This window comes from Kalmanozyma brasiliensis (genome assembly GCF_000497045.1).
Source record: "Kalmanozyma brasiliensis GHG001 unplaced genomic scaffold PSEUBRA_SCAF8, whole genome shotgun sequence".
NCBI classification, from domain to species: Eukaryota; Fungi; Basidiomycota; class Ustilaginomycetes; order Ustilaginales; genus Kalmanozyma; species Kalmanozyma brasiliensis.
The window spans coordinates 344,985-372,041 of record NW_015961991.1 but is presented as its reverse complement, the minus strand read 5'-3'; the positions used below and the strand labels follow the sequence as shown (position 1 = coordinate 372,041).

The 27,057-nt window shown below is 58.3% G+C and overlaps 11 protein-coding genes and 1 non-coding gene across 12 annotated transcripts; 6 read left to right on the top strand and 6 right to left on the bottom strand.

Moving 5' to 3' along the window:
• Positions 1-1,118: 1,118 nt before the first annotated feature.
• Positions 1,119-1,231, bottom strand: PSEUBRA_006537. The gene is made up of 2 exons: positions 1,195-1,231; positions 1,119-1,163 (listed from the first exon to the last, which is right to left on the bottom strand). It is a non-coding gene; the product is annotated as a tRNA-Ser (tRNA).
• Positions 1,232-1,471: 240 nt separating this feature from the next.
• On the bottom strand, positions 1,472-2,824 carry PSEUBRA_006074 (Protein kinase domain protein; the record flags this gene model as incomplete). The annotated part of the gene is made up of 1 exon (XM_016439417.1): positions 1,472-2,824. One exon carries the CDS (start codon positions 2,822-2,824, stop codon positions 1,472-1,474), a length of 1,353 nt encoding a protein of 450 aa, XP_016289766.1.
• Positions 2,825-4,024: 1,200 nt separating this feature from the next.
• On the top strand, positions 4,025-5,512 carry PSEUBRA_006073 (uncharacterized protein; the record flags this gene model as incomplete). Its single annotated transcript, XM_016439441.2, has 1 exon — positions 4,025-5,512. One exon carries the CDS (start codon positions 4,025-4,027, stop codon positions 5,510-5,512), a length of 1,488 nt encoding a protein of 495 aa, XP_016289765.2.
• A 412-nt stretch (positions 5,513-5,924) lies between these two features.
• Positions 5,925-7,475, top strand: PSEUBRA_006072 (Regulator of chromosome condensation, RCC1; the record flags this gene model as incomplete). Its single annotated transcript, XM_059465685.1, has 1 exon — positions 5,925-7,475. The coding sequence occupies one exon, from the start codon at positions 5,925-5,927 to the stop codon at positions 7,473-7,475; it is 1,551 nt and encodes a 516-aa protein (XP_059321722.1).
• A 1,172-nt stretch (positions 7,476-8,647) lies between these two features.
• PSEUBRA_006071 (Pyridine nucleotide-disulfide oxidoreductase, FAD/NAD(P)-binding domain protein) lies at positions 8,648-10,414 on the top strand (the record flags this gene model as incomplete). Its single annotated transcript, XM_016439430.1, has 1 exon — positions 8,648-10,414. One exon carries the CDS (start codon positions 8,648-8,650, stop codon positions 10,412-10,414), a length of 1,767 nt encoding a protein of 588 aa, XP_016289764.1.
• A 1,411-nt stretch (positions 10,415-11,825) lies between these two features.
• Positions 11,826-12,662, top strand: PSEUBRA_006070 (uncharacterized protein; the record flags this gene model as incomplete). Its single annotated transcript, XM_059465684.1, has 1 exon — positions 11,826-12,662. The coding sequence occupies one exon, from the start codon at positions 11,826-11,828 to the stop codon at positions 12,660-12,662; it is 837 nt and encodes a 278-aa protein (XP_059321721.1).
• Positions 12,663-13,161: 499 nt separating this feature from the next.
• On the bottom strand, positions 13,162-13,749 carry PSEUBRA_006069 (GNAT domain protein; the record flags this gene model as incomplete). Its single annotated transcript, XM_016439422.1, has 1 exon — positions 13,162-13,749. One exon carries the CDS (start codon positions 13,747-13,749, stop codon positions 13,162-13,164), a length of 588 nt encoding a protein of 195 aa, XP_016289763.1.
• Positions 13,750-14,282: 533 nt separating this feature from the next.
• Positions 14,283-17,723, bottom strand: PSEUBRA_006068 (C2 domain protein; the record flags this gene model as incomplete). The annotated part of the gene is made up of 1 exon (XM_016439420.1): positions 14,283-17,723. The coding sequence occupies one exon, from the start codon at positions 17,721-17,723 to the stop codon at positions 14,283-14,285; it is 3,441 nt and encodes a 1,146-aa protein (XP_016289762.1).
• Positions 17,724-18,714: 991 nt separating this feature from the next.
• Positions 18,715-20,763, top strand: PSEUBRA_006067 (Zinc finger, RING-type; the record flags this gene model as incomplete). The annotated part of the gene is made up of 1 exon (XM_059465683.1): positions 18,715-20,763. One exon carries the CDS (start codon positions 18,715-18,717, stop codon positions 20,761-20,763), a length of 2,049 nt encoding a protein of 682 aa, XP_059321720.1.
• Positions 20,764-20,847: 84 nt separating this feature from the next.
• PSEUBRA_006066 (Amino acid transporter, transmembrane) lies at positions 20,848-23,049 on the bottom strand (the record flags this gene model as incomplete). The annotated part of the gene is made up of 1 exon (XM_016439413.1): positions 20,848-23,049. The coding sequence occupies one exon, from the start codon at positions 23,047-23,049 to the stop codon at positions 20,848-20,850; it is 2,202 nt and encodes a 733-aa protein (XP_016289761.1).
• An 864-nt stretch (positions 23,050-23,913) lies between these two features.
• On the bottom strand, positions 23,914-25,347 carry PSEUBRA_006065 (Peptidase M20; the record flags this gene model as incomplete). Its single annotated transcript, XM_016439426.1, has 1 exon — positions 23,914-25,347. One exon carries the CDS (start codon positions 25,345-25,347, stop codon positions 23,914-23,916), a length of 1,434 nt encoding a protein of 477 aa, XP_016289760.1.
• A 622-nt stretch (positions 25,348-25,969) lies between these two features.
• On the top strand, positions 25,970-26,658 carry PSEUBRA_006064 (Sedlin; the record flags this gene model as incomplete). Its single annotated transcript, XM_016439436.1, has 2 exons — positions 25,970-25,993; positions 26,068-26,658. The coding sequence occupies 2 exons, from the start codon at positions 25,970-25,972 to the stop codon at positions 26,656-26,658; spliced, it is 615 nt and encodes a 204-aa protein (XP_016289759.1).
• Between the last annotated feature and the right edge of the window lie 399 nt (positions 26,659-27,057).

Here is a 27,057-nt window from a genome sequence, read left to right as displayed (position 1 = left end):
ATCGCCATGCGACATCTAACCAGGTACGGATGTTGGGGGCCCCAGGCCACGAAGCTGCGCAGAGCGTTGCGAACACGGAGAGTTCCGTTGGCTTTTGTTGCACTTTCCAGCTCTCGCAGAGATGCTGAGATGCGATGCAGAACATGTTGCAGTGCATCGTGCGGCAGAGGCTGCGGTGTGCAGCTCGGATGGTCAAGGCCGGAGGACAACCCGGCAAGCAGAGATTGGGCCGACCGGTAGATCTGGCTTCTGGGCCGGTTCATCGAACGTAGGCGGAGAAGGACGCGCTTTGCACGCAAGCGAAGCCTTTGTTCGCGACTGCACCCAAGCAGGAACATTGTGTCCTTCGCGAGAGCTTGCCAGCTGACCACGCGGTTGGGCAGGACGGCCTATGGATCCAGCTTGGTCGCGCTGGCGGAGTGTCAACTGTCGCGGAGATCGTCTGCCGAGCCTGCGGGCCAACCTTTCTCCGCTCAAGAAAAACATCCCGCGGCTTTGCCCTGAGAGACCCTTGTGTTCCTCGCTGCATCCCACGCTAGGTGCCCCTTCCGTTGGCAACGATACCGTGTCTCGCGTCTGTATCGGTCAATGGTGCCGTCGAGCTGATGTGGAATCTCTCATCTTTGTTCCTGAACAAGACCGTGCAGAAAGCAGGCCTCGCACATATGCGGTCCAAAGCGGCGCTCGGCTAGCGATGTGGGGTCGTTGGACCCTCGCTCAAGTCTCAAACAACGTTTCCAGTGCGGGGTAAGGCTTTGCGAAGAGGACCTCAGAGCAACAACATCGGCCCTGTCCCCCTCCGCACCTCCCTTCCATACCGTCCACAGCAGCTGTCGCGATGCGGTGACGCCGGCTCTACACGGCCATTGACGTCGTGTTGATCGCCTTCACAAATTGTGTTTTTGCTACCTTCTTTTTCGAACTCTTTTTCGCTCTTCTTTCAAGAAAACATCTCTCTCACTCGTCATAGCCAACCAACCAGTCGTTGTTGTGTTCCTTGCGCCTGTGCAGTACAGCTTCAATCAACATGCCTTCTTGCCGTCTTCCTTTGAGCCACCCGTCAACTGTCTGGATTCAAGGGGGCCAATGATGATAGCAAAAAAGAAACCAGTAATTGTCGACGCCCGTCGGATTTGAACCGACGCAGGCAGAGCCTATAAGTTAACTCGTCACAGAAGGACGATCGAAATGTAGTTCGAGACTTACCCCTTAACCACTCGGGCAGAGCGCCTTTCGATGAAGGATGGGCGAGAGTATGCAATTACACACGCTGCTTGCCTAATTTGCCCACTGGCTTCTCCTGGCGAATCTCCCGATATGCATTCTTGCGACGTCATGTCGAACATCTTCTCGCGGCATTGCTGTCCACAGAGCACACGTATAAGCACAGTAAACAGTCGGACGAGCAGTCATCGAGGCGTCTTGCCAAGGCATGGTGCGTCCATTGCTGAGAGTGCGGCAGCCACAGTGTCTACTCCAACCCACGCAGAGCCGCCCGTGTAAGCTCGATGATCTGATCGATCCCTGGCCGTTCCTCAGGCTTGACCTGGATGCAGCACTTGATGATCTCGCGCGTCTTTTCCGAGTACGGATCTTCCGAGCTCGGCGGCGTCTTGTATGACCCGTTCAACACCGCCAATGCGATCGAGCCGCCCTGCTCGATCGTCTGTGTCGTCTCGAACGGCGAATGCAGGTAGGCCAGCGCATACAGCACGCAACCGAGCGACCAGATGTCCACCGCCTCCGTCAGCGTCGCGTCGGTCGGCACATCAAAGAGCTCCGGTGCTCGATACGGCATGGACGAGCGCTCGGCGGCCATGTCTTGGTGCGCCATGGCATCTTTGCGCGTCTTGATGTAGACGCGCGCTTTGATGGTGCTGCCAAAGTCCATGAGGATGGGCGTCTTGCCATCATCCGCCACCATGACGTTGCCAGGCTTGATGTCGCGATGTGCATACGGTAGCAGCTCACCCGCGCCACCTTGCTCCAGTCCTCCGTCCAGCGCTGGTCGTTGCACCGTCTCGCCATCATAGCCCAGATCACGGCCCTTGCCCTTGTTCGGCTTCGGAGGATACGAAGAGTTGTCGTTCTCATCATTTGCTGTTCCGTCGTGCGAGATGAGCGGTGCCTCGTCTCCGTTGCCACCAGCATGTGAGTCCGAGAAGGGGTCTTGAGGCGGCGTCACTTCCATGCGCGGTATCGACGAGGCACCACCGCCGCTGCGTGTTGCGCCTACGTTCGGCAGACGATAGTGGTGCATCTCTCGAACCGCCTTGCACGTCCCCAAGAACAGCTGCAGCATCTCTCGCTCTCCGAACCGCGTCCCTCGTACGACATGCGCGTTGATCGCATCTTGCAGGTTGCCTTTCTCGTAGAACGGCAGGAAGAGGTAGATCACCTTACCTCCATCTCCCCCACGGCCTCCTTCTGGATCATTCGAAGGGAGATTGCCGAAAAGTGTGCCCGAGCCTGCATCGTCTTGCACAACGCAGCTGTCGTAGATCGGAATGATGTGCGGTGAGCGGAAGCGTTTGGTGGCTTCGATCTCCTTCATCGCCTCCTGGAACGAGTCGGCGCCGAACCCGGAGCATCGGATCTTCTTGAGTGCAAACAGTCGACCTGAGTCCTGGTCCTTGACGAGGTAGACGAAGCTGAAGCCACCTTCTCCTAGCAGCTTGACAATCTGGAAGTTGCGACCGTTGAGCTTCAGCACGGATGTCTCGGGCGTGCATGGTAAGCATGACGAGAGAGCAAAGATGGCGTCCTGCGCTCGCTCGAAGAGGCTTCCGAGAATGCCCGCCGAGGAAGACTGTATCGACGGCATGGTGGCTACTGCGTGACGAGTGTGATACCAAAGGCGGCGGTGAGCAGAGACAATCTGTGACGTGGAGGTGTGGGGGAGAGAAGGAGGACCAGCGAGAAGAACAACACCCTGAGCGTTGGTGTTGGTTTGGTATTGAGCCAAGTCGACCGCTTCCCGCTCGGGCAGCTCAATCTACTCAATCGGGCTGCTTGGCAACGTGGCTGTTCAGCGCGAGAGCAATTTCAAATACCAACATCAAGTCCAATCTGACACTGAGCCGGATTTCTTCTAGCACGGACCAGCCGCAGCTCTGCAATGGGCGAAGAAGCAAGGCTTCGTCCTTTCCACTTCGTCGTATGTCCGGACATGGTCGGGATGACTTGTGTCAAAAGACCATCACAGCCATGCATATCCCTTCTTCGCACATTCCAGAGGTGCCCGGCGCCGTGACGATCGAAGCTTGGCCGGCCATTTGAGTTGACAATTCGTTCCGAACAAAGATACCGTGCAGCCGCTTCCGTTCCGAAGAGCACGCTGGCATCGCCACGCCTTGACTCGATGGTATGCACAGGGTCCGAGCGTCCAGTGCAGGTGACCGTCCGTGTACGAGACGCAGCCTCAGTCCTTCCCTTCGCGGTGGCTGCAGGACATTGGCTGGATCGAAACCGAGCGGAGCGGAGGATCGATGTGCATGCCATTCCTTTTCCCGCCCTGCTGGCCTGCTTAAGCGAAGTGTGAGAATTTTAGTGTCGCTTGCCTCTTTTTGCCGATGCTTATTATACGATGGTTTAAAGCAGCGCTTCAGTGTCAGGGCCGCTCCCGTGTGCGAGGCCGAGAACGCCGACGCACGGCAGAAGCATGCTGACTTTGAAAAGCTCTGCATGCAACTTCTCGGATCGGAAGACGGCTGCGAGATTCTCGAGGTCAGGATCTAGCCTCTCGTCGAGAGGGTGCTCGGCTATCTAGACCTCATGCAAGCCTTGAGTTAGCTTCTTGAAGCTCGCTTGCAGGAACATCTTCTTTCCTTCGAACGATACCGATACGGGCTGGCCAGGCGAGCACCGAGCGCATCACGCCTTGCCATCGATCGTTGCCGACCAAATGGGTCCCTTCCTGATGCGACCATCTTCCCAACCACAACCTGCTCGGTGAGCATTGACAGCACCGTTTCGACATCATCACCGTCATGATCGCCTTGGTCGAAGCTGCTACCTGCGCACGATGACGACCGGTGATCGATGGCGGCACCCTTGTGACTGGCCAGCACTCGACGAGCCGCTGCTTGAGTCTACGTGGTGTCACCTGCCGTTCGAGCTCGCGCTCCAGATCGTCGAGACTTGCAGCTGGCACGTTCCCGCTGACACGCTGAGCAGGTGGTGCTTGGTGGGTCGAACATGGTATCGACGTGCGATCGTGCCCCTGTACGCCTGCGTGACACTTTCACCTCGGGACGATGATGTGCTGGGATATTGGCGCATCGAACGGTTCTGCGACACCATCTCCAGCAACAAGCGGCTAGCAAGCTCGGTCAAGGCGCTCGACTTTGCGGTCAGCCGAGAGGAGAATGGCATGGCCAATCAAGACCAGTACCTCACCATCCTGACTCACTGCCGCAACCTCATCTACTTTCGCAATCTACAACGTCTCCGAGATCCAGAGGACACCTACTTGCCCTCTGTGCCACCAGGAGCCTTGGCGCGGCTTCAGTGGCACGACTCGGACTTTCGCGCCTTTGAAGAGCTCGTCGAATCGGTCTTCAAGCCGCTGCATTTTCGCGCCAACCCAGATGCTCGGGGCATCGAGCGTTCCGATCTGATTGCGCTCGATGCGCGGTCGTGCAGCCGCATGCTGTACGACATGAGGCTGATCGCACGGATGCCCAGCGTTGACAAGCTGCCCAAGGGCTTCTTGCGCAGAATGGCGGTCCATCAGCTGCCTCGACAAAAGATCCTATCTGCTCGCTGCAGCAAGCAGTACCAGAACGACCGCATTGGCACCAAGATCGCAGTGGGCGTCCTCAATCTTGTGTCTCGTCTGCTTCCGCAGCTGGAGCTAGTCGAGATCTACGTGGCGGATCGGGACATCTTCACGGGTGCTCCTCGCCACTTCGTGTCCAAGGCAAGCAGCACAGGTCTGCCGTGCCTGTACCCGCAAACGTTCTGGCAAGATACCATCAGTCAAGTCGTCGCGATGGCGCCTCTTCCGTTTGCGGTTGCCGTGTACCACGTCTGTTCGAACGAAGTCGGGGATGCGCCTGGATTCGACATTGGTGGCGAGTACGATATATCAAGCTCGGACCTGGAGGCAACGCAGCTGGGAACCGAATACGCATACACGAACGAAGAGGATAACCTGTTACGTCGCAACACGACGGGCGCTGGCTGGCAAGAGCCCTTCTTGCTGCTACCACACTCGACCAAGATGGTGCCGATCAAGCTCGCCGGTGGGTACCGCAGCTTGCCCTTCTCGACGTACAGCAGGGATGGCAAGCCTGCATGGGATGTTCTGCTCCATCCTCCGCAAGAGATGATGCCAGACCCAGCGACGATGGCCGAGGCGCAGGAGGAGTGGGATGTCGAGTCGATGCTGGGATCGAGTCGACCACGGCTGTCGGCGATGCATCCGCTCCTGCCTCGACGGGGCTCACTGGATTGGCTGCGGCTTGTGAGTCGCAATCTCGAATATGACAGGCATGATATGTTCCTGTAGCACCTCCATCCAATTGTACTTTTATATCATGGTAGCGCTCTAATCGATCAGCTTGTTCCCACGCATCGGAGAAGCCCAGAGCCACGTCACTGGGTAGTGGGAGTTGCCATCCCGGGAGTGCCGCCTGAGGCTTGACCATATGTGAGGGAGAAGCGTGAACAACGAGGTGTCGTGACTGTGTGATCACACCGCAATGTTCGGCAAAGCGTGGGAGAGCTGAGTCTCTCCGGAGATCATGGTGCATCGAGCGCGGAATGCCAATTTGAAATTGTCACACGCCGCTCTGCAAGTTTGCGCTTTGCTTCCTGTCTTCCATCTCTGACGTTTGCCGCGCCTGTCACGCCAAATTCGCAAAGATGGACGGCTGCACGATTCCATGATAGAGTAGCACAGCCGCATCGGAAGGCTAGCGATGATGACCAAGACGCTGCTGGTCGCAGGCAGCAACTCGGGCTACCAACTGGGTCTCGGCCATGACAGAGACGTGGGAACGCTTCAAGAGGCGATCTGCCGCGTCGGACTCGACCCGCAGGATGTGACGAGCTTTCCGCCCGAGGGATACACAATCCTCGACCTTTCATCAGGCGGCAACCATACGCTTGCTCTGCTCGACCGAATCTCAGCTGAGCACGGTAGCTCGAGAACAAGGGTTGGCAAGGAGATCTGGGTAGCTGGAACAGGAGCAGAGGGACAGCTCGAACCTGCTCACGCTGCCCTTTCCCCTTGCAGGCCGGTGCAGGTCTTCACTCGACTCGACCTCGAAGGCTGTCTGCAATGCTGTGACGACTTGCACCGATCAGCCTCGTCCGGAGCATGTTGGCAGCCGAAACGGATCGTGTGCGGTTGGAACTGCAGCTACATTGTTCTGGAAGGTGCGCTAGCCGGCGATGAGGGAGCATCAAGACAGGACGTGCTCATCTCGCTGGGCAAATACCGACACAATACTTTTGGCGAGCTCGGAAACGCGTCTGCATTGGCGTTGAGTGTTGTTGATAGAACGGTGCATCAAGTATCGTTCGCAGAGGCGTTGGTGGAGGCCGGCCTCGACGCTGATGTTGCCTTCAAGATTGTGGACGTAGCAGCAGGTATCAGGCATGCTGTGGCAGCCATCAGCATCGAGCAAGAGGCTAGCGGTCAGAGCCGTATGCTCGTGGTTGGATGGGGCTCGGCACGTCAGGGCCAAGTGGGACGCATCCCGGAAGTTGCATCACACCAGCCAGGGCCGTCGCGACGACCAGGAGGGGGTCCTCCGGCGCCAGTCGTCTCAGTCCCTCAGCTCATCTTTGACTGGCAGGTCAGGGATCCGCGTGTGGCTCGATGCAGGGTGCGCGCAGGGAGGCATCATACGGCGGTGCTGTTCCAAGGCGATGACAAGGTACACCTGCATTGCATCGGCTCCAACCAGCAAGCGCAACTGCTCGACCTTTCCAGGTCGGCGCAAGAGGGGTCATCAACGGACGACATCGCGGACATGACCTGCAATTGGAACAGCACCCTCGCGCTCAGGAACAAGCCAAGCGGAGGTGCCATTCTCGGTTGCGGCAACAATCTCCGAGGCCAGCTAGGCGACGGATCCTTGATACCCACCAACGCTGCCAATCCGATGGCTTCGGTCGATCTCTCCGAGATCTCACAACAGCTGCCGTCCGGCGCAACAGAGCTGAACAAGCTCGTATCGGGCAGCGAGCATTCCTTGCTCCTCGTTTCGCGGCAGTCTGGCGAGACAGCGGATGCAGCTTTCTCGAAGGACAGCACACAAGTGTGGGGATGGGGTTGGAATGAACACGGCAATCTGGCTCAGGGTCCTCATGACGAAGCGGACCGGGGGCGACCAGTGATTTTGCTCGACGGATCGCGGTCCGGTGCCGCGACGCTGCCCAATTTCTACACGCCGCTCGACGTGTGGGCAGGGTGTGGGACGAGCTTCATTCTCGCCGAGAGGCATCCCACATCTTGTCACTAGTCCCAGCGCGAGCAAGCCGATCCATCTGCTCTCGCTCTTGCACAGACGCAGAACGCTCGGTAATGTATACCTCTCTGCACCACGAGACTCGTTCAGCTGCAGTTCTCAGGGTCCAGAGGCGAAGGGAGAGATTCCTTGGTCTTTGGACGGGAATCTCAGGTGGTGACCGGTGACCAGTCTTTGGAAGAACAGCCAAGACAGAAGTGTGCTGTGTTAGGAAGTCGCCGTTGGCCACGAGGCATCGTCTGCCGGTCAACTTTAGATGAGGTGTTGGTCGAGAGGCAAATTTTTCAAGAAGATTCATGCACAACGAATGAGATTTCTTGGATCGATAAGCTTGAGCAAGGCACAATTCTCCGTGGCACTCAGGCTCTTGACAGGCAGATGCGCCGAGCTTGCCGATCGGGCGAACTCCTGGTCTCGACGAGATACACCGAGAAAGACGTCCACGCCTCCCACCGGTACGGAGGAAGAGCGGCGAATGAGGATTGAACGGTTGCAGCCAGCCACGCAGGTCAGCGGCGTGGCAGCTTCCCGATGGCAAGTCACGCGTCTCGCCCAACCCTGCCGCATCTTGAGGATCATCCTGTTGCGGCAGCTCACACTCAGCACGCACCTTGAGGCAGCAATAAGTCATGAAAGGCCTCGATGTTGATAGCACGGGACATGTGGATGAGTGTGGATGACTAGTGTTTGTTCTTGTCGGGCTGCTCCCGAGATCTTCATTCTGCCTGCACGCAGCTCAAAGCTGGAACCCGTGGCACAAACAACGAAATCAGTCAGATTGCCGAATCTGGGTGAGGGTTCGCTCCATCCCTGACTCGCTCGCCTGCACAAAATTTTTGGAAGAGCAAAGCAGCGCAGAAGCTCGTCATCCGCTTTTGAAATCGAAGAAAAAAAGTGACACAGCTCGAGGCGCTGCATGCGCGCCCATTTCAATCGGTGCTATCTCGTCTGGCTTTCAGGAGTGCGGTCCGCGAAAGAAACACCTCGAGAAGGATGCGGTGCGACGACAAGATTTCATGGCTCTCGAGATAGATGAGCTTGGCCAAGTTCATTCTTCGTTCCATCTTCCTCACCAAGTCACCACGACCCGTCAACCACCACCACTCTTTTCCCGGAACCCTTCCTCTCGGTTCGTCCAGCGACAGTCCAACACATAGATCGGCGCCATGATGTCCCCAGCGATTCGTGCCGGCTCGCTTCGTGCCATGGCCTCGTCGTCCATGTCACTGCGAGCCTCCAGACTCGGCATGCCATCCACAAGCGTCGCTGCCGCTGTTGCATCCACAGCACCATCTTCTGCGATTGCCTCGCAAACCCGAAACATCTTCTGGACACGCTCGCGGAAGAATGACAAGACGGAAGCAGTCGTTAAGGCGGCCGCATCCGAAGTACAGGCACAGCTGCCACCCCCAAATACCAACGGCAACGGCAAGAAGAAGGGCGGCTTCTTCCGCAAGCTGCGACGCACCTTCTACGTCATCTCGATTGGCGGTCTCGGAACATACGCATACTTTGTCTACCAAGGCCGACACCCACCGGAGCAGCTCCCCCAGGACCCTACAAAGAAGACCATCGTCGTCCTCGGAAGCGGCTGGGGTTCCACATCACTCCTCAAGAACATTGACACGGAAGAGTACAACGTCGTCGTCATTTCGCCGCACAACTACTTCCTTTTCACGCCTCTGCTGCCCTCCGTCACCGTGGGTACCCTCGACGGTCGCAGTATCGTCCAGCCAACTCGTCACACTACACGCTTCAAGACGCGTGAGGTCAAGGTCTACGAAGCGGATTGCGAATACATCGACCCCGTCAACAAGACTGTCACCTTTGAGGACAGCAGCGAGGTCAAGGGCTCCGTCTCCAAGGTCACCATCCCTTACGACTATCTCGTCTACTCGGTTGGCACTGAAAACCAGACCTTCGGCATCGAGGGTGTCAAGAAGCACGCTTGCTTCCTCAAGGAGCTCAACGATGCTGAGAAGATCCGCGGTCGCCTCATCGACTGCGTCGAGAGCGCTGCCATCAAGGGGCAGTCCGAAGAGGAGATCGACCGTCTCCTCCACATGGTCGTCGTGGGTGGTGGTCCCACCGGTATCGAGTATGCCGCTGAGCTGCGCGACTTTGTCGAGTCGGATCTGATCCGCTGGTACCCCGAGGTGGCCAACAAGCTGCGAGTGACGCTCGTGGAGGCGCTGCCCAACATTCTGCCCATGTTCTCGCAGACGCTCATCAAGTACACCGAATCCACCTTCAAGGAGAACTCGATCGACATTCTCACCAAGCACATGGTCAAGGACGTCGACGACCGCGACGTGCTCGTCAAGACGCCCTCTGGCGAGGACAAGAAGATCCCCTACGGCCTGCTCGTGTGGGCTGCCGGTAACACTGCACGACCCCTGACCCGCCAGCTCATGGCCTCCTTGCCAGAAGCGCAGAAGAACCGCCGTGGTCTTGAGGTGGACGACCACATGCGCCTCAAGGGTGCCGAGGACTCGATCTTCGCCCTTGGTGATGCTACCGCTACCCAATTCGCCCCCACTGCGCAGGCTGCCTCGCAACAGGGTGCCTACCTCGCGCGCGTCTTCAACCAGCTCGCTCGCCTGCACGTTCTCGAGGACAAGCTCGCGACTGCCAAGAAGTCCAACGCCGACGCCGCCGAGCTGAGTGGTCTCGAACGACAGATCGAGAAGGCCGCCAAGATCCGACCTTTCAAGTACTCGCACCAGGGTTCGCTCGCCTACATTGGCTCCGAAAAGGCCATCGCTGACATCCCTCTGCTGGGCAACAACCAGATCGCCTCGGGTGGTGTGGTGACGTTCATGTTCTGGCGATCGGCGTACATGTCGATGCTCTTCTCGCTGCGCAACCGATCGCTGGTGGCCGCCGACTGGTTCAAGGTGTTCCTCTTTGGTCGTGATGTGTCGCGAGAGTAAGGGTCCGATTGGGTCGCTTACCTTGCTCCTCGAACCACCGTCGGACGGTCTGCTCAGCGATATGCGCCAAGACTCTACGACCAACGTCCGATCATGTCTACGGCGTTCTGAAGTTCCGCCTCAGGGGACTGGCTACGCCAATTTGGCATCCTCCCTGCATCCAGTCTGCAGCTTCTCGCCCACTTGCTCTCAATGGTCATCTTTTCCACATTCCTTTGCTCTCGGCATAATCATGTACTCGTACTCTCCGGCCTTTCCTCATCATACAAGAGCCTGCAATCGAGGCGCAGCATTCGCACAAAATCAAAAGCTTCTTCACGATTGTGAAAGCTCAAGTGAGGGTCAAGGCGGACGCGAGCCCCCCGTCATCTTGTTGCGCCGGAATGTGACCGTAGAGAAAAAGGTCAGATGCACGGGAGCTGCGCCGCCTTCCTGGCTCAGGGCGCTGTGTCGGCTGATCCGTCTACGCCAAGTGTGACTTGACAACAAGCCAGCTGAGCGTGGGGAGGAGCTCACACTGCATTAAAGCAGCGGACAATTTCCTGACAGACAGCGCGCGCAATTCTTCGGCAGAGCCGTCTTCGCTGCCGATTGCATTTAGCCACGGTCGCCACGCATCAGAGCTGTGAGGAATCTTGGCCTCAATAGCTACGCCGAGCCCTCGTTACATAGCCGCCATGGAAAAGCTCAGCCCGTCCTCGCGAGTGTACGACGCTGCTGTTTCGACTGCGTCCACTGCTGCGCCGTGCTACCACTCAAAGTATAAGAGGAAGCTGGCCTTCTAAAGGCGTTCTTGCTTTCCTTTACACCAACCTCCATCCCTTTCCCACCGTCAGTATCCACTATGAGCCCTCAACCGACCCCGGCTTTCATCGCAGCCTCCACAAGGTGCGCAGTACAAGACACCGACCCGCTTTCGTCACGTGTCCACGTAACAGAAAGTCTTCATGAGAGCCAATCCGACGATACAACTGCCAGTCCAGGCCGAATTCAGGATGACGGCCAGTCTTGCCAGTCTGACAGAACTCCCACTCAGTTGACCCACTTCGAGGTAGAATGGGGACATCTGTCGCCAGCCATCACAGCACTGCCCAGCTCTCGCAAGATCAAACAGCTCGTCATGCGGAACGCCAACGGCCAAACTTCATTCAGACGATCGCTGCCAGTTGAGACGAACGGTATAGATCGCTGCTATGCCACACGTCCCACCTTCCACCAGGTGATCTCCGACATCGACAAGCAAACCAACGCTCGTCCCGTCTCGCAGCCTTCTGAGGCTTCGAACTCACGCCAAAATCCCCCGAACCCGTTCGCGTTTGCCGAAGCCATGTGGGAAAGTCATTTCGGCGTGCCAAGACGTATGGCGTGGCACACAGCAGCTGCGATTTCTGTCGACGGTGTGAAAAACAGCATGCCTCGCAACTTCCGGCCTTCCGACCCGGAACGATTTGGTCTTACAACGAATTGCGTCGACGTTGGCCCCGATTTCGTCCACTGTGCCCTGGCGGCTACCAAGCGACCTCCCATCCAGATGTTTCCCCCTGTCGGACTTCTCTACACGGTGGTTCAGGGCTCTTTGCTGCTCATCTCGTGGCCCCACACCGAGCACAACTTTGAAGCGTGGCTCAAAGCAATTCGTACGAGGGAGCAGATCGACGAGTGGGACGTGTTGGACGAGCTCGAGAATCCCAGAATCAACATGCTCAGCACCGGAGACAGCGTGTATCTAGCCGCTGGTACGATCGATGTCATGATGGCCCTATCTCATGTTGCATTGACGAGCCGAACCATATTCAATCCAGCGTCGCAAGAGCTCAAGTGCATCAGCCGGACCTGTCATCGCCTCATCGATGCCTTCATCGAACGCCAAAGGATCGCCTTCTCACCATCCGACTTCCGCGAGGCGAAGGGGATGAGCACGAGTTTCGTGTTGTGGACGCACTTTGTCTCGGACTGGTTTTCTGATAAGACAGGGAAGACCCCTCGACACGGAACGAGTCAACAAGATCTGATCGACTTTTGCTACGACATCACTCGGGTGTGGACCAAGGTCGGACTCTACTTCGAGCTCGTCAGGGAGGCCGGCGAACCTTTGCGACCTTTGCCTGCGGAAAGGCTGCGTGTGCAGCCTTTGCGTGCACCAAGACCTGGGGCCCGGGCCCAAGCCAACGTGGCGGATAACCGGCCCGACAACGGCAATGCCTTGGCTGCTTTGTGTCGACTGCTGCAGCCTCGCTTCTCTTTTTGAGAGGTGTGCGTCTGTATCTTGCATTCAGCCTGTCTTCGGTCTCCATTGGCCGGCATCGACCAGCCCTTTGCGATTCGTCTCCGGTCTGCTTGAACACACTCTATCATCGATATTCTACTTTACTTGAATTCAGCTATCCAACTTTTTTGAGAGACCATGCTTGCTCTGTCTGTTTTGCGGTGCCAGTAGGATGCGGCTTGGCCATGGTATAGCGGAACTCTCTGAAGTTTTACTTGTAGTCTCGGTGCTGTTCTGCTAAAGTCGAGCTCAGCGCTTGAGGACGCCAGTGGAAGGTTCGACTGCGATCGGCAGCTGTCGAGCTAACGGGGTCGCGATCGTGAATCAGCGTTGTAGCTGTGGAGAACTTGGGTCAGGGCTTTCCCCGGACCCGATGGGCTGAAGTAGATCTGCTCAAGGGGTGTTCTTGTCCATTCCGACTTCGTCACCTGACTGATGCGGAGGAATCGCCTTGATACCTCCTCCAGTCAGATCGCGGGGCTCACTTGCACGCAGCCAGCCACTCCTCCCTAGTGAAAACAAAGTTGAACTCCTCCAACCCGTCCTTCCTCGCTCTCCCTTCTGGCCTGCCTTTAACCCTCAGTTTCTCGCTGAGCACTTTGACCATGCCCTTGTTCTCCTGCATGGTCCCATACTTGACCTTCTCCAGCCCGAGCTCTTTGAAGGCGAAGTCCATGCTTGCATTGAGCGCTTGAGTGGCAATCCCTCTCCCTGCGAGCTGATGATCGATCATGATCCCGCTCTCGCACTCCTTCTTCTCCCAGTTGATATACCCCAGTGGGCCTTCGCCGATCACTCTCCCTTCGTCGGCGGTGTCGATGATGACGAGGAACAGGCTGTCCTTGTTCCACCCTGCTTGGACGGTCTTGATCCACGCTTCGACCTCGGCCACTGTCTGGTTCTCCTTGCCTTGCAGATGCGGGAGGAAGCGCACGTTGAGAGGGTCCGCGCACCGATCGCGCAAATTGGGCGCATCCGCGAGCTGCACCGGTCGCAGCACCAGCGTCGTCCCCGCAACCGGGAGGGTGAAGGTCGCGTTGTCAAACGTTGGATGTGTGGTAGCTGACATGATTGATGATGAGAGAATCGGACAGGGACGTGCGATTGGGTGGGGACCTTTATACCTTCCCGAAGCGCACGAAGGAGGGTCCAGCCGCACCCGCCGGCGCCCTTCCACACACAACGACGGGCTTTCCGCCGGATCTGCCCATTTCCTCAAAGGTGGGGTGAGGCGTGATGCAACAGAGCTCGGAACGGACCCTTCCGACCAAAAGCTCTAAATTTCGCCCCCCGCAGCAAGACCCCGGGCAGCCTGTCAGATAAGGCTCTAGCCGAAGATATCGAGTCACACACCCACTCACATTCGACACGACCGACCGCGAGCGATTGAGTGGAGACCGTCATGTCCGACCGTCGCTCCAATGATCTGCTGATGTGGCACCGGATGGAGAGGTCGACGTCGAGTCACAGTCAATTTGGAGGTGGACTCACACGAGGTCGATCGATGGAAACGTGAATTGCTAGCTGAGAGAATCCGTACAACGAACGAACACAGCGCGAGGTCAGGGACGCAACAGAAGATGCTGCGAGTGCTTCGACCGATCAGGCCTCCGACTTGATCGTCTGATCCCTGCCCTTCTTGCCCGTGATCTTGGCGCTGACCCTCCTGATCCTGTCCCTGACACCGTCTTTGGCCCACACGGCCGACCTGGCCCCGCCGTACCCCATGGCACCGCGGTGTCTCGAGTGGAGCGCCTCCTTCTTGCTCCTGTCAATTTGCTTCTGCTCCTTCCTGTCCACGACACCGTCGTCATTCGCATGCGAATTTTCCACCGCCCGGTTGGGCATGCCCTCCAGTCGGTTGTAGACATCGAATTCGTGCTTGTCCTTCCTGCCCGTGGTGCGCTCCACCAGGCGCAGGTGATCATCGTCGAGACCTGCATCGATGCGCACCTTGACGCGCAGCTTGCCGACCACCTCAAAATTGTGCGTCTTGCGCGTCTGGTCGTTGATGTAGTTGCGCTTGAGCGTGCCGAGGTTGCTGCCGGCCACGAGGTCGAGTTCGAGTTCGACGACTTCGCCATCGGGGATGTCGCGCAGGGCGGCGACGGCGATGGCGTCCGGCTTGGCGTTGAGCGGGCCCACGCTGAGGCCGCCACCGCCGAGGTCGAACGTCAGCAGCGAGCTGTAGCGGTCGTACACGGGAAGTCGGACCAAGGCTTTGGCGTCTTCCGGCACTTGCTCGCCGGGACGGATCTTCTGCGTGTCGTCTCCGGTGGAGACCTTGATCTTCTTGGACTTGAGCGACTCGTCACCCTCGATCTCGATCTCGGACAGCAGCTCGACGGTGGCGGTGTCCCATCCGAGCAGGTTCTTGGGTAGCTGCGCCTTGATGCTGCGGAACACCAGACTACAGTGCACCTTGCCGAACCCAACACCATCCTGCAGCGAGAACGACTGGGTCACCTGCGAGCTCTCGCTGAACACCTCGGTGAGGTCCATCGAGACGATGCCCATGATGGGATCGTGTTCGCGCAGACGGGCGTCACGCACGGCAAGACGCACTTCGGTGCGCGTCCAGTCGCGGACGAACGTCTCGGTGCCCGCCTCGTAGAACGGCATGTTGGTGTACTGCTTGACGCGCGTCTTGTAGATGATGTCGTCGTTGACGATGAACTCGACATAGCCAGAGGGAAGAGCTTTGCCTTCGCCAGCCTTGGCATCGACGTCCTGACCTGCGGTTCCCTCGCGCTCTTTGCCCATGACCCCCTTTTCGACATCGCGGTTCTCGAGGCCGGCAATGTGGTGGACGATGATGCTGAGGATGCCCGAAGGGTACTCCGGGTCGGGAGGGCAGTGGAGGGCGATCTTCTCGTCCACAGAGTCGATCGCCGACGCCTCGCGCTTCGTCTCCTTTTCGACCTGCGTCATGTCCTCCTCCTTCTTCTTGGGTACGAGCGCCTTGTTGAAGTCGGCCTTTTCGTAGAACGCCACCTTCCACTTGAGCTCACCGGGCATGTCGTCAGCGTCCTCGAAGCCCATCAACTTGTCCTTCCTGTCCTGAGGGTGGTTAGCATCGCGAATGAGCTCCTTGATGGGCTTGTTGACACGACCGACAATGTCGTCGGCGGTACGGGCATCGGAATCCCAAAGCTGAATGGAGAGCGACTCGTTGGCGCGAATGTCGTCCTTGCTGACCAGCAGGAACGCCGTCTCCTGCCACACGGGGTTGAGGTCCTCGAAGATAATACGCGAGCTGTACAACGGACGACCGAACTTGGCAAACGACAGAACGACGTATGGGTCGCTCTTGCCGTTGGCATCCTGAGCAGAGAGACCCTCGCCGTACTCGATGTCGACGACGAGCACGCCGACGGCGTCGGTGTCCTTCTTGATTCCGTCACCGGAGAGCATCTGTGCCATGTTGAGCGTCATGCTCTTGGGTGCGACGTACATGTTGGCGGCAGCAGCGATCGAAGACTGAACAAACCCAGAGATGAGTGGGAGGTCCAGAACGTTGGGAAGGGCCTTGAGCATGGGAATGGCCGAGATCTCGACCTTGGGAACGCCCATGAGCGTAAAGGTCAGGTTGCGGATGTAAGGCGCTTGCTGCACCATCTGGGCGCGCAGGCGAATGGTGCCCGAGATGTGCTCGATCTGGATCCAGATAGGGAGGGGAATCTGGAAGAGGTCGTAGGCGCCGACGAAGAACTCGATCATCAGGTGGATGTTCTTCGCTCGGTCCTTGTTGGACTGACCGGGGCGAGCAGAGTAGCTGAACGAGATCTCGTAGTTGAGGAAGTCGCCGGACTCGTCGTCGTCTGCGACTCCGTCGCCGTCAGCGTCTTCGGTCGCGTCAAGCTCCTTCTTGGCCTGGCTGTCCTTGTCCTTGTTCTTCTCCTTCTCCTTGTCGGCTTCTTTCTTGAGCTCGTCCTTTTTGCCTTGGTCGATCCATTCTTCGCGCGGATACTCCTTGTCGCTCATCATATCCGACAGACCGCGCATGGCGACGAGGCGGAAGGGGTTTTCTCCTATGCCAATGTCGTCGATCTTGACGGCATCAACGAAACCGGGCAGAGACTGCTGCATGATGTCCTCGACCATATCGGCCATGCCGATGAACATGTCCGGGTTGATTTGCTTCCAGATACAGGCAATAGCAGCGTTGAGCCACTCGACACTTTCCGGCATGGGCGGCGTGAGCTTCTCTCCACGCTGTTTGTGCATTTCTGCACGGATGGCGTCGTGCTCCTTCTCGATCTTGCGTGATTGCAGATGGAGACCGGTCCAGCCGCAGAAGCCGACACCCACGAGGATCGAGGTGCGAACGAGGAACTTCCACCAGCCATTTCCAAACGCAAAGAAGAACCAGATGAGGGCGAGCGAGGCGCCGAGGCCGATGGCGAGCTGGTTGAAGGCCGACTGCATGCCCTTGATGATGTCACTGTCGGCAGGCTCGGGGAAGCGATACAGCAGACCGTTGGAGGGCTCGGCGGGGTAGGGTGAGGTGTGAAGCTGCGAGTGCTTCGAGGGGTCCTTGGGGACGTGGGTGGAGAAGCCAGGGCCGTAACGCGAGTCGAGCTTGTCCGGGCTGATCTTGGCGTTCTCAGAAGCGTCGCGAATCTGGACGTCGCCGCCCGTGACGGGGTCAGTGACGACGCGCTCGCCCTTTTCTTCGAACTCGTTGGCCTTGCCTTTTGGCATCTGGGCCTGCTTGATGCGCTCCTTCTCCTCGGCACCGCCGCCGGGAGCTTGGTCGACCGTGTCGGTCTTGGGAGCGGTTGCGCCGGCACCCGAGGCACCCTTTCGCTGCCTGAGACCATCCGAGTTGGTGGGATCCGTGCCGGAAGAGGTGGCCGATGGATAGGCAGGAGTCGCCTCATCGGCGTCGGTGTTGGCGAGCTGGGAGCCGTTGGCCTTGGAAGCATCGCGTCGAAGGTCTTCTTGATGCTGGAGACGTTGCTCCTGCTCATCGCGGTACTGCTGGACGGTGGGGACGGGGTTGCGCTCCGACCAGCCTTCTCCAGGGTGGTGGCTCGACATGGTGGGCCACAGGTTCTTGCCAAATGAGCTTCCTTTCCTTGACGATGGAAGGGGTGGAGAGGGGAGATAGGGGGAGTGGAAGCGACGAGGAGAAGGTCGATGGAGATCAAAAAGAAAGGGAGGAGGAGATGCCAGCTCATGCGATCAAGTCGACGATGGCAGAAGGTGCTGACCCTCGGAAGATAGCCAGGCGAGGAGCTGCCTTCTCGATTCAGACTCAGTCGAAGCAACAGCGGCAGGATGACAGCAGCCCTCAAGCCAGCAAAGTGTCCAGAACACTCAGCAATCGATAGGCGAGACCGAAGCCACCTTGACAGGGTTTGCTCAGCTCGCTCTTTCCCACGCGTTTCGGGAACACTGACAGGCTAACCATGCGTGCGTGCTTGGCCTCTTTGGACTCCCGTCACTGTCATCTTGCACAAAAAAGATTCGCAAAAGGCCGTGCACGATGCGCATGGAGGAAATTGAGAAGCAAGAAGACGCCGGTTGTCAAGCTGCTGGCTGTGGGAAACAAACGTCATTCGGAGTGGGCACCGACATCGCTGGCTTGGCGTCGTCGTGTGCACCGCTTTGCAGCGTGTGCTCTGCATCAATCACACAGCCTTCGTGGCTAAGCGGGCGTGCAGCAAAGTCACAGGGGCGTAGCGAGAGCATGGTCGGGAGCCCCGCGCTGAGCATTTTCATTGCAACGGGCTTTCCGATTTCAACGTCAGCGTGCAGAAGACCGCGCAGAAGATCGTGCATGTGACTGGGGTGGAGGCAAAGGTCAAATTACCCAGTAATTGTTACATCTATCGTTGAATGAATCGATGAAATTATGCTCCCTTTCACACCGACAGGGTCCAGGCAGATCCCCGCATCTGCTGCACCTTGCCGGAAGCGTGCATCGCCGATAAGCCAGTCCATCCTTTTTGCTTCGACACCACATCCATCCGCTGCTCTCTTTCTCCATCCACGTCCAAGCTATCATTCTACGGGCACTCTGCAGATCATGCCGGAAGCGTCCGACGCAGGGCCGAGCTCCGGCGCATCCGCCTCCCAGCGGACGGCCACATCGCCGGCCATGTCACGCAGAAGATCCTCAGGAACGCGCTCTAGCCGGTCGCGACCCGTTCGTTCCCGAGCCACATCGTCGATGAGCCAACGCTCCGAAGGCAGCAACATGAGCAGCGGCATTCAACAGCTCTCGTGGACCACCGGAGACTGCTTCAACTACGTCGATGACGATACTCGCATCAGCGCTTTTCTACACTGTCCCATCTGCTTGGGGCCCTTTCTCGAACCGTACGCTTCCAATGTCTGCGCACACACCTTCTGCAAGCAGTGCATTACCACGGCTATCACCTCGCAAACTGAAGGAGAAGACGGAGCGGATGCCGTTGTAGCTGCTGCAGCCAAGCGCTGTCCGACGTGCAGGACGGCAGTCGACCTTGCGGATTTCCAGCCCACCGCGTTGCTCATCAAGAACATGGTCGATACGCTGCGAGTACGCTGTCCCAACAAGAGCAAGGGCTGCGACTACGAATGCGAGCGGCACCTACTTCGAGGGCATGTCGCGTCCGAATGTGCCTTCGAGTACGTCGATCAGAACCAGACCGAAGGGAAGCGCTGCGGATGCTCGGCCAAAGTCATGCGCAAAGACTGGGCTTCCCACGGCCTCGTCTGTCCCAAGCGCAGAATCGCTTGTCCAACTTGCGATGCGGGCCTCTGCGCTGACGAGCTTGAAGTTCATCAAGAGACCTGCTCACCCGAGCCCGCCGTGTGCGAGCATTGCGACCTCAGCACGATCAAGAGTCGACTAGCGGCCCACATCGCCGACGAATGTCAGGATGCGCCGGTGCTCTGTCCGCATTCGGCGTTTGGATGCGTCTGGAAGGGACCACGTCACCGACTCTCCAGCAATCCCGACACAGCATCCAAAAGCACCGCACAGACGCATCTCGAGAACGAGTGTCGCTTCGAGCCCATCAAAGCGTTTTTCAGTGTCTTCACCCAGCACGTCCACTCGCTCACCGACGAGAATGCCGCTCTCAAAGCCAAGCTCGACGAGATGGAGGCGAGACAGCACGGTTCCGCGCGTCGCATCGACGACTGTATCCACAGTCTCGGCAGCTGGTATCGATCGGCGGGCGAGCTGCGTGCTGCAGGCCTGGATCCGCGGGCACGAGGTTCTCAGGTTGGCGTCGACGGCGAGTGGGACGAGTTCCCCTTGGATGCTCAGAACTGGGAGCGGTCGCTCAGCCAGCAGAGCTTTGGCATGCGGCAGGCGCGCACGCAGAGTGCGTCGGCGATATCGAGCATGGATCTGGCGACGTGGGCGAGGAGGCAGTATACGGATCTCTCGCCTGCCGATCTATCGAGATCGCAGCAGCCGCACAGACCGAGCAGTACCACCCAAGCGGCGATGCCGGAAGAGGCACCGGCGCGATACCTTGCACCACCGACAGCTCGATCCATGCCCAACAGCACATCTGCTCTGGGTGGTTCGCCCTCACCATCGCGGGAACGCGCATCGTACCTCAGCCCCACGGACACAACGCGACGCTCGCTACTCACACCACTCGACTCCTCTGTCGCTACCTCGCTCTCTCCCGTCGGGTACAACTTCCCTCCCATCCCCCCGCCTCACCCGGAAAACGATCCGATGGACAGTCGCAACCTCGACGCGGCGCTCTCCTCCCTCACTGCGTCCGTCGCCGGCTTGAGTTCTGGCCTGTCGAGCCTGGACAAGCGCACGGAGGAGGGACACATTGCAGCTGTGAAAGCGGGATTCGACGCTGGCCGGGTGCAGGAGGAGGTGGCGAGCCTGCGGCACGGACTGCACGCAGTGCGGATGCAGATCCATCAGATTCTTATGCAGCAGCAGCGCCATGCGCTTTTCCCAAGCTCAGGATATGCCGCGGCAGCAGCGGGGCCGGTTGGCACAGCAGCGATGGGTAATGACGGGGCTGGACCAAGCGTCATGCCCAACGGAGGATTGCCGATGCTAAGCCCTCCATTGATGAGACGCTGGGCCGGGTTGGAACATACCAAACTCTAATCCCCTCACTGCAATACACACTCTTTCACACATCACACATTCCCGATGTCTGCAAACGCATGTGAATGTCTTCCATTGCACTTCCTATAAGAACGCCCAAATGGTCCCTGTGACCGCCATGACCCCACTCACACCCAGAATGATCACATCCACCCCAACCCTCCACGCGCGCATCTCCTTGCCGAACAACCTGAGATTGGCCAACAGGGGTCCGAAGACGCACGTCGCAAACGCCAGAAAGGCGCCCAGGAAGGCCATGACCTGTTCGAACCCGGGCAGCACTACGGCGGTGAGGGCGATGAGCAATGTGAGGGCGATCTTGAGGGTGAAGCGGAGGATGGAGCGGGTGCGAGGGGTGAGCCCGGAGGTGCGGGAGGCGGCTCGAAGGCTGATAGAGGAGTTGGCGAGGGGGTTGTCGTCCGCGATCGGCGTGGTGGGTGTGGGGCTGGATGGACTGGCGAACGAGACTCGTTGCGCGGTTGTCGATTCGACCGTCGTCGCGCTCTCCTGATCCGTAGCCTTGCTACTCCCACCATCCCCGTTGGACTCCGTCCCGACGTTGCTCTCTCCATTCGGTGCCTTGACTCCGGACGCAATGGCAGCCGAACTCCTCCTCCGTTTGGACCGAACCCGCAAGGCAATCTGCTCGTCCACCCCGAGCAAAATCTCAAACGTCGTCTGAATCGGTCGCGTCGCAAGCGCAAACTTGCTCAGCGGATTGACCACGATCAACCAGATGGCTACACTGTTAAGCACCCTCGGAAACCCGGGCGTCCTGGCCAGGTCTTTGGTGATCTCGTCGCTAACGCCCATACCGAACATGGCGTAGCCAACCATACCCATGCTGAGGTACAGCACGGTGGCGGCGGCGTAGGCGAGGTTGAGCATCCTCGGGAATTTGGATGGGTCCTTCATGTCGCGCACCAGCGAAGGGATGATCGGATGTGACGAAAAGCCCGACATGATCAGCCCAAAGCTGAGGGGCAATCGCGACCAGCGTGGGCCGAGCGTGGTCGGTGCCGGCTCGAAGAGCGATCCTGGCGCATGGTGCTTGATCAGCCCATCGCTGATGACGACGACCACAAGGGTGAAGGTGGATACGATGCCGATGACCGAGATGGGCGAAAGGAGTTTGAGCGGCAGAAACACGGAGGGTAGCACCACGGCGTAGCCAAGCATCTTGAATGCTGCCGGTGCGACGTTGGGGAAGATGGCGCTCATTGAGTCGCCAAAGAGGATGATAAGCGCGACCGAGACCGCCCACAGCTCGAGGCAGAAGAAGAGGCTGATGAGCACGCGCGCAGACGGGCCGAATGCGTAGCTCCCGATATCGGCGTAGGTGCGGAGAGAGGGCTCCTTGGACATGATCTTGGCGAGAACTTTGCCTGTGTAGTTGGTGAGTAGGCCGCAGACCAGGAAGAGAAGTGTGCCGCCGACCCAACCTGCATAGGAAAATGCGAGGGGAAGAGCGAGGATGCCTACGCCGACAAGGGCGTTGACCGTGTTGAACCACGACTGGAGGAGCGTGCTGTTGCCCAGATCAGGTGGAGGGTAGTTCGAGTCGCCGGAGCGAGTGGAAAGGGCACCTGATTCGGAGGTGCGTCGTATCGTACCGTAGCCGCTCGACTTGCGTCTTGTCGAATTGGCCTGCGTCATGAGCGGTGTCACTTCGGAATCCTTGCTCCCGCTGCCCTCCTCGGCATCATCCGCGAACGGGTCCCTCAACACCTCACTAGCTGTGGAAAGCTGCGAGCGTCGACTCGGATCCGCCTTGCCGGGAACGCGATCCTTCACGCCGCTCAGCCGCTTGGGGCTCCTACTCCGACTCCGACTCCTCTCGTCCTCATCCGCACTCTCGAGCTGCTCCAATCTGCGATCCCTCGCCTTGCTCCGCCTTCTCGTCCTCTGCACCGCGTTCGGCGGCAGCTCGCCCTCCCACTCAAACTCCTCCTCGGGTCCGAACCGCGCATCGCTCGCCATCGACGCCGTGTCGGTACCCGCATCCGAAGCTCGACTCTGCGATGTGCTCGCATAGTCGTCCTCCTCATCGGTAAACTCTTCGTCATCCTCGTAGATGCTATCCGCTTCTTCGAGGTCCTGTCCCGCCCATCGGCGCTCGACGAACGAGGGGGAGGTAGCAATGTTGTTGCCGTAGAAGGCTTGGGAGCGCGAATAGGACCAGACGAGATCGAGACTGGAACGCCAGGCAGCTTGCTGGCCGTCGCCGGATCGACCGCGCGCCGCATCGCGGGGGACGGGGATGCCTTTGTTGGTTCGTGAGGGCATCGTTCCAGGTTATGGGTGTAGAAGCATTCTATGGAAAGGCGTCGGGGTGTATGCTCCTCCTTGACAATCTCACTCTGGGTGAGGTACGAGCCGGTACCGTTAGCTGCGATGATGGTGGGGAACGGCGACGGAGCTGGCAGGCGTGCGGAGTCGAGCGTGTGTCGCCGTGGCTGGAGTTTGTCTATGCTGCGTGTTCGGTTCCTTAGGTCGTGGTGATGATAGTGTGATGTCAAGGACCAATGAAGCGAATGCACAACTGATAGGGCGTTGCCAAGGCTTGACTCTCAGTGCAACCTCGGCAGCGTGATTGTATGTGGGGTCCAGAAACTTGCGGCTGCAGGTGGTGGTGGAGCGGTGCAGACAATGAGGCTGCGGGCGCTGATTGGACCGAAGAGAGCGGCTGCAGGCTGCAGATGCCAAAGATAAAAGCCACGCACGCGGCTGCAGTCGACGATCCAGAAATTTCTGCACGATAAAAAGAAATTAAAAATTCGAAAAGAAAACAAAAACAAAACCGGGCGAGTCTGCGAGCTGCACGCTTAGCCGCCCGTTGCACAGACAAGCGCTCGGTCGACCAAGCTTGGCTCCGCGCATCACATGAACACCTGACTCGGTGGGGTCGAGCGTCTGCTTACACCGATCGAGAAGGGGTCAGAGCATGTCGATGACTGTGTGCTTGAGCTTCGGCGGAAGAAATTTATGTCGGCTGCAGAAAAGACACGCTCAGATCCCTTTGCGAACTTCTTCAAGCGCAGTGCATGCAGACTTCAAGCGCCATGGGCGGTGCGAGCATCACAATGATCGTCCGAATCGTTCTTATTGCTATGCAAATTGTGTATGGGAGTCTAGCGTTGGTGCGACTGCTTAAGCAGTAGCGGCCACCTCGTGCAGGTAGAGACCGAGCAGCTTGGTGCCCTCGATATAGTTGGAGATGTCGAGCTTCTCGTTGATCGAGTGCGCGCCGTCGTCGCTCCTGCCCATCGGCAGCAGCAGCACGTTCTTCTGCAGCAGGTCGGCAAACGTGAGCGTAACAGGAATGGAACCACCCTCACGAGTGAGATCAGGCTTGACGCCGTAGATGGTCTCAGTAGCCTTGATGGCCGCCTCGTAGTTCCAGTGGTTGGGGTCGGCGAGCCACGGCTTGCCACCGTGCTCGGCGGTGAGCGTCATGGTGTTCTTGCTGCCAATCTTGGCAAACTCGTCGTTGATGTACTTCTCCACCAGCTCCTTGACCTTGTCGGGGGTCATGTCGGGCACGAGACGGAGCGAGAACTTGCCGACCACCTTGGCGGGGATGACAGTCTTGGTGCCGGGCTCGGAGAAGGCACCCTCGATACCGTGGAGCGAGAGACAGGGGTATCGCATGCGACCCATGAGCACGGCGGCCTTGTCGTTGCTGACAGTCGTCTTGCTGCCGGTAGCGCCCTCGATGTCGCTGAGAACAAAGTCCATGACATCGTATCGCTTGGCCTCCTCATCGGTCAGAGGGGCAACGAGCTCCTTGATGCCGGGGATCAGGATCTCGCCCTTGGCAGTGACGAGCTTGGACATGATGGTGAAGAGGTCGGTCATGGGCTCGTGCACAACACCGCCAAAGACACCAGAATGGAGGTCGCGAGCGGGGCCCGAGATGGCGAGCTTGAAGTAGGCGATACCTCGAAGACCGTGGGTGAGGCAAGGCTTCTTGGTGCCGAGCCAGTAGTTGTCCGAGATGCAAACAGCGTCGACGCCCTGGAAGAAAGTGTCCTTCTCAGCGGCGATAAGCTCGTCGAGACCGACCGAGCCACTCTCTTCCATACCCTCGAAGCAGAACTTGAGGTTGACGGGCAAGTCGAGGCCGGCCTGCTGGTGAGCCTCGATGGCGTTGAGCCAGCCGAGAATGGGACCCTTGTCGTCGGTAGAGCCGCGACCGTACATGCGACCGGTCTTCTCGTCGGTGATCAGCTTGAAAGGCTCGGTGTCCCAACCGTCGGACTTGAGAGCGGGCTGAACGTCAAAGTGGCCGTAGACGAGGATGGTCTTCTTCTTGGGGTCCTTGCCCAGGTCGCCGAGAATGACGGGTGGCAGGTCGATCTCCTTGCCCTCGAGCGTCTGCTTGCCTAGAGGCTTGAGCTCGGCGGTAGCACCGAGCTTCTTGAGCTCAGCCAGGAGCCAGTCGGCCATGTCGAAGCATGCTTTGCGGTAGGCAGCATCACCAGAGACCGAGGGGATCGAGACGGCCTCGGCGAGACGGTCGATGAGGGCAGCCTTGTTGGCGTCGATCTGGGAGACGAACTTCTTCTGTTCTGCGGTGGCCATGTTGATTGTGTGTGCGATGAGGGATGTGGTGGTGGTGTGAGTGGAAGAAGGAGGCGGAAGGACAAATCTGGTGTATGTGTTTAGAATGTCTTTGTCTCGATTGGCCGCCACACTGTGGAGCGGCAGCAGCAGCTGGTGTTCGAGATAAGCCTTAAAATGAAGGTTTCAGAGCACAGACCCGAAAAGATTCCAAACTTTTTTCAGTTTATTAAAATTGTGGCTCGACCGTTTCTCCGCTATCTCTGTTTGCCTCGGCTCTACCTTCGTTGGCGCGGCGTGACGTAGAAGAATTCGGTCCAATTCGCTTTTACCGGCTCGTAGGGACAACGACTAGAGAGCAGCATCAAGCACTAACATCATCGCAAGCCTACATGTTCCGGTGACAGCTGTCACCAGCACCATTAGGGTGACCTCTTCCCTGCGTGATTCAAAATGGAAGAATGCGCGGTAGACTGAATGGTGGCGGCGGGTGTCGTCCAGCCCATACTTACATTTAAAAACCAATGTTACATCGCAGACTGGCATCTCCCGACTGCGCTCAAACCATCATCTTGCAAGTCGCACCAGGTGGACCAGCAATCACGACCCTGACAGCTAACACCATCGCCGCAGACCAACCAATATGTCGACTTCAGCACCGAGGATAGTGAGTGCATAGCCAGCCATGTCAACTGCAGTCACGAAGCTGACCGTCTGACGACATTCCATCCTGTCGAGCAGCAAGCAATTGCGATCGTCTCGCCAAAGAGCGGGCCCATCTACGTCCGCCAGTTCGGCAAAACACCAGCAGAGTCCACCGCAGCAGACCTTCGATACCACTACTTCGCTCATGCCGCCTTAGATGTGATGGACGAGCGCAGTGGCGCATCACGCGCCAACGCGGAGCAGTACCTTGGCCTGCTCTACACACTCGAAGACTTGGCCATCTATGGCTTCCAGACCTGCACGAAGCTTCGCTTTCTCATTATGCTCTCGCTGACGGACTACGCGGTGCGGGACATCGACATGCTCACCTTGTTTCGGGCGGTGTATACCTCCTATCTCAAGTACTCGGCCAATCCGTTCCACGCGTTGCCGCCAACGTCTTTTGCGGGCGCAGAAGGAGACACGGAAACAGTGGCGAAAGCGCAAGACGAGCTGCGACAGAGACAGCAGCTCAGTGTTCCTGTCAACTGCAGACAGATCAAGAGCACAGCTTTTGACGCCCGCATCGATCGCATCGTCTTTGGTGCCGCCGCCTCAGCTCCTCCACCAGCAAGTAAGGACGGTGTGACGTTGGCCAAGTCAGCAGCTGTCACCGCTGGTCGGTGAACATCTTACTCTTCGCTATAATCCGTCCATCTGTAACAGTAACTCTTGCAATCTGCATACCCGCAACATCATCTCTGTGTCCAAGGACTACCAAGTTCCGTTTCTGAGGCTCGCGTCAACTCTCCTGTCCCCATCTCGCTCCTACACACACGGTCAACGGGAGCATCACGCAAATATATCTCCGTCTAGCACATCCTCTTCGCTGCTTCACAATCTCTTCACAGCGACGGGTATAGCTGCTAGACGGACTGCGTGTGTCAGATCTCCACGACCTAGATCAAACCATTCCCACTCCGGCTTGCCGGATCCAAGTTTCCCAGACTTCAAAGACGCCTTCGATTGAGCGGCCACGATCAGCTCTCAGAGTGGTGTGCACAGATACGGGCGTCACATTTGTTC